General features: G+C 33.0%; 1 protein-coding gene across 2 annotated transcripts; it reads right to left on the bottom strand.

Annotated features, from left to right (window-relative positions):
- Nucleotides 1-509: 509 nt before the first annotated feature.
- Nucleotides 510-4094, bottom strand: LOC134947626 (uncharacterized). 2 transcript variants are annotated; one of them, XM_063935618.1, is made up of 3 exons: nt 3581-4094; nt 1680-1806; nt 510-934 (listed from the first exon to the last, which is right to left on the bottom strand). In XM_063935618.1, the coding sequence occupies exons 1-3, from the start codon at nt 3831-3833 to the stop codon at nt 898-900; spliced, it is 417 nt and encodes a 138-aa protein (XP_063791688.1). In that variant the 5' UTR covers nt 3834-4094; the 3' UTR covers nt 510-897. The 2 variants fall into 2 exon arrangements, with proteins under 2 accessions (XP_063791688.1, XP_063791687.1); XM_063935617.1 differs by having other exon boundaries at nt 1680-2344.
- Between the last annotated feature and the right edge of the window lie 695 nt (nt 4095-4789).

A 4789-nucleotide genomic window follows, 5' to 3' on the forward strand; every position in this document is an offset into this window, starting at 1 on the left:
TCACATATAAAAAGTAAATATAAGTAATGTTTTTGTAAGGTCTGACAATTTTTATGTGTTCTTTTTTGAATTTTGAAATGCGAACTATTTTTGATCTAATTGGTTGCTGTTCTTATTATTGTAATAGAGTCAAAATCTTTATGCTCATTACTTAAGGCTCAATTTAAAAATAAAAAAATTAATTATAGTCACCTATTATAGAAATTCTTGAGTACACCGTCTGTTCAATAATATTTGAATACATTTTTACATTTTGCTAATTGTGGCGAGTGAGACTGTGTTACCCAAAGTAAAGTCTAAAAGCCTTTCATGTCCATAATTTCAAATATGTATAATGTCTATGAAACCATATCCTCAGATATAAATATTATTTCAAAGAAGAGACGATTAAAAAATGCTGAAAGAACTTTTTATCTAACATTTTTAGATGTCCGAAATTGAACTTAAAACTCTTTATTTGTAACATTAGAAATACAAATCTGAAAGTTACACTTCTCATATTGAAAAAAACTGGTATTTGGGTTATTTTTTCAATATAACTTTTTTCCCTGAAATATGAAACGGCTCTGTCATACTGAAGAACACAATTTGTGGATACAATGAGTGGAAATATCTAGACAGTTTGACATTTACTCACAATAACGGTCTCACACTGGGCATCAGCAAGTGAAAACAAGCTTAATTGTGTATCTGATTTAAAAATCCGTTTCAACTAATTTTAGATTGTTTTTAATATCACTCAATGCAAAATATGTAATTTCTAAAAACAATTTAGAATTCAACAAACAAAATTTGAAATCAGTTTGCCAACAATATGTTGTAATGATTTGTGAACCTTAGAAAACCATAACAATGTGAAGAAAACTTTTTAAATCCAATCAAGCCCTGCTACGGATTTTAAAATTCTGAACAGCTTGCCAGTTCAATAAGTATCCTGGTGGAAAAAAATATAATAGTATGAGAACAAAACAAGAACAAAACAAATAAACACATTTTTATGCAAATACACTTAAACAATATTACGTAATATTCTAATCTTCTTTTTCATGCAAAATCAGATGTATTAAGCTTCATCCATCTGCTTTATAATGTGTAGGGTCATGTCTGCTTGTTATGGCAATACCCTATATAAGCCTGTAGGCTTCCTAGCAATTATGCTGGGAGGAAAATGTGACCCGTGCACAGAACCTCACACAGCGGCTTACACAGAATACCGGAAATGCTCCACGTGTAAGTGTGGACACTGCTGGAATGGTTACACCAATAGTTCATCTTGGCTTCATCAATCAAAAAATATTGTCAAACTACTCAGTGTTGCCACTCAAAAAGGCAAACTTCAGGTTAAACAATGGTTCTAAAATCTTAAATGCAAATATATTACAGCACATGACCGTTGTATATAAAAAAACAAGCCATTGCTAACACATTGTCCACTTTCAATATATTTCAAAAAATATTTCCTGCCACATTCCTAAAATCAACTACACCCAGCATCAGCACAGTGATTGACAATAGCATTTTAAGCCATTAATATATAAATGGCTTGTCTAACTTTAAAATTGTTCTCTAGAGGCATCCTATTTGAGCATTCACTGTACACGTGTGTTAAATGCATTTCTATAAACACAATAAGTACAAATATCACAATTTTTTAAATTGTTTAATAAAATCCTACCTACTTTTTCTCAGTCATCCTCCTCATCCAAAAAAATTCTAGGCTTCTTAAACAAGGCCTGGCTTGTTGCTGTGATTCCTCATTTTCAAGCGTCTTTGATGTTTGCTCTTCATGGCTTCCATTTGTTGAACCTGTAAAATCATCCAGATCACCATCACTTTGTAGAACCTCTTTTTGAATTTTATTTATCTCATGCATCTGTACATCTTATTGTAAAATCATTTCTTTCAGACTCAGATTTTCTGAATTTTTTTCAAGACATTTTAGCATGCATTCTTGGAAATCTGTGATCCTTTTCCCTATTTTCGAAATCAGAGATTGTAGATTTCAGCAATTCCTTTTGGAGACTGCTAAATTCAGTGCTGACAAAAAATTTTTTCACTTCCAACGCTGCATGGATCAGATATTGAATTTCATCTGATGTGGGTATTGCACTAGGCTTATTTACTTCCAACTTCAATAATTCTTTTTTAAGAAAATTGGTAGGTTCAGGGATATTTGTGTTTCGATGTTGGTCTTTTGAGGAGCTATGGGCAATAGCATTGTATTCTTTCTCAGAATCAGAGGTATCAGGAATCTCAAGAGTATCTGCAATCATTTGAATAGTATTTTCAGATTCATCACAATCCCCAGTAGTATTGCTTACGGTTCCGATTTCTGTCTTTATTTCTGGTGGAAAAAATAGTTTAAAATTAACAGATGTAAAACATGTAAGAGTTGATAATCAATCTGTGGGTCAACCCTTTCTTGACCGACAGTTATTAGGTCAGCCCTGGAAGCACAAGATTAAGTCAGACAGGTCGACCAGTAACCTATTTACACAACATTAGGATTGGATACAACAGCTACATTGGATGCCAGCATGTTTGGAAAATTTCAAATGAGGGAAACTGATAGTACTTATAACTTCAACTTTATGCACCAAAATGTGAATAACATTCTCCATGATGGAACACAGGTTGATCCCATGTTCTACCATCCTAACTATCAAACCTTTACATCTAAACACGGAACAAACCAGTTTATATCAAATTGGTGCTAGAACTTTGCTGAGGGGGTTCCTCAGAGATGGATGCTGATCTTGCTAACTTCAGCAAGATCTGCGTCCAGCTACACACGCAGGTGTCTCAAATTCTCCAAACTCGTCCCTTTTTGCCCACTGCACCCCCCCCCTAATACAGGTCAACAACCCTTCCCCATACCCCAATAGCCAGCATGATCAATCGTGTTGTGGCCACATCCTGGAAGTTTGCCAGTGTGCATGCGTAGATCCACAAAATACATCTGCAGCGTAGAGACTTGCAGTTGCTTTCGGTTAGTTAAAGAAGGTATTTGTGAGGTGACATATATATAAAAAAAAACTATATTTATCAATGCAATATTCTAGTGGTATTAGTACAATTACATTTACACATAATAGATATTTGGTAAATTAAATTATTTAAAAAAACAAAACCTTTTTTCCGCATTTTGACATCCAATTCTTTTTTAATTTTTTCTTCTTTTTGGCGCTTCCGAAAATATTTGACATTAGTTTCGTGTTTACGCTCTGAAATCTTAAGGGACTTCCTGCCTTGAATCCATTTTGTTTTACCAACTAAAAAAAAAAATACTAAACATGCAAGGCAATACATTCAACATACAATTTGCATCACAATATAGCTTTGCACATTTAAAAAAAAAATCTTACAAAATTATGAATACTGAAATGTAGATTATTAAAGTAAATAAAAAAACAACAACAAAAAAACACCAAAAAAAGGACATACAGTACACAACCAAGATGATAAACCTAGTATTCAGTGCAGTTGCACAATGATATAACCATTCTTAACACTTTAAACTGTAAACTTTTATATTTCCATCCTAAACATCAATTCAACAATCATTACAAAATTTAATTACCTGATGAGGTTGACAATGAGGAAGGACGTTCTGTGTCAATGGCTTCTGAGATTCCCCTTACAGCAGTCAGTGATATTTTGTTCCTAAGCCTTTGTTCCCATTCACACAATTCGATTTGAAGTGGACCACCACCTGTTTTTTTAGAGTGTAAATGCATCATGGACAGTTTCTTTTTGACAGCAATCTTACAGTCAGAATAGCGTTTCTTACAAACGTACGCAGAACGGGGAACTTTGCCAACCGAGGACACCATTCTAGCAATTCTTTTCCAGATCTGCTCTTTTCTCTCAAATGTAAAATTTGGACCACCAAGCTTGCCAAATAGAATTTTGTAGTAGCAAATAACTGCATCGATTAAGGCCTCATTCTCTGTGGTGGTAAAGCAAGGTGCTCTTTTTTTTTATTGATTTTTTGGAATCTGAATCTTCATTATTATTAGAATCATCATCCTCTGTACTTTCTATGGCTTGGTATTCACTCGAGTCATTTGAAACAATCTCATCTTGACTTGATATGTCCATCAACTATACGGGAAAAAAACAAGGGTGCATTATTTAATAACAATATATGTGGAGGGTGATTAATTAACCTAACCCACATAATTTCAAAGTCAGTACACCATCCTCAAAGCAACCAAATTGTATAAATTTAAAGAATATTCATTGAAGGGACAGGACCACAGATCCCAGCAAGGCGTCAGTGAGGGAGAAAAGACCACAGGTCCCAGTACTGATTTATGGAATCATATTTATGAATATTAATATTTAATATATCATATATGGTATTTAATATATGGATATATTTTAATTAATATGCGTTTATCATATATATCTGCAAATATATTATATCAGGCTTACTAAGTGGCTGATAAATATATGCAGTCCTTATATATATATATATATGACTTATGAAATTATGAAATTAAGATTCCTTAAAGAGAGTTCAAGCTTGAATATTACCGCTCTTTTTATATGATTATTTATTTACAGGCAGATCAAATCGTACAGAATAAGATATACACAGTAGTGATATATATACTAATTATTATATTAAGCTATGCTATGCTTCCTTCGTTATATAACATAAAACAACATGACATAAGTTTCACAAACAGTTCAATTACTAACATAAAGTGTATACTTGCAAGTTACAAATCCTTTCCTTCTGCATCTCTCCTTCCCCTCTTCATGACTTCTTCTCTTCCTGACC

The sequence above is a fragment of the Pseudophryne corroboree genome, chromosome 8 (assembly GCF_028390025.1).
Source record: "Pseudophryne corroboree isolate aPseCor3 chromosome 8, aPseCor3.hap2, whole genome shotgun sequence".
NCBI classification, from domain to species: domain Eukaryota; kingdom Metazoa; phylum Chordata; class Amphibia; order Anura; family Myobatrachidae; genus Pseudophryne; species Pseudophryne corroboree.

Excerpts from the sequence above, each read along its gene's own strand:
- LOC134947626 (XM_063935617.1), bottom strand. The coding sequence starts at position 3,833 with ATGGTGTCCTCGGTTGGCAAAGTTCCCCGTTCTGCGTACGTTTGTAAG. Across the intron at positions 2,345-3,580 it reads CTCATTGTCAACCTCATCAG|AAATAAAGACAGAAATCGGA; the intron begins GTAATTAAATTT and ends TTTTTCCACCAG.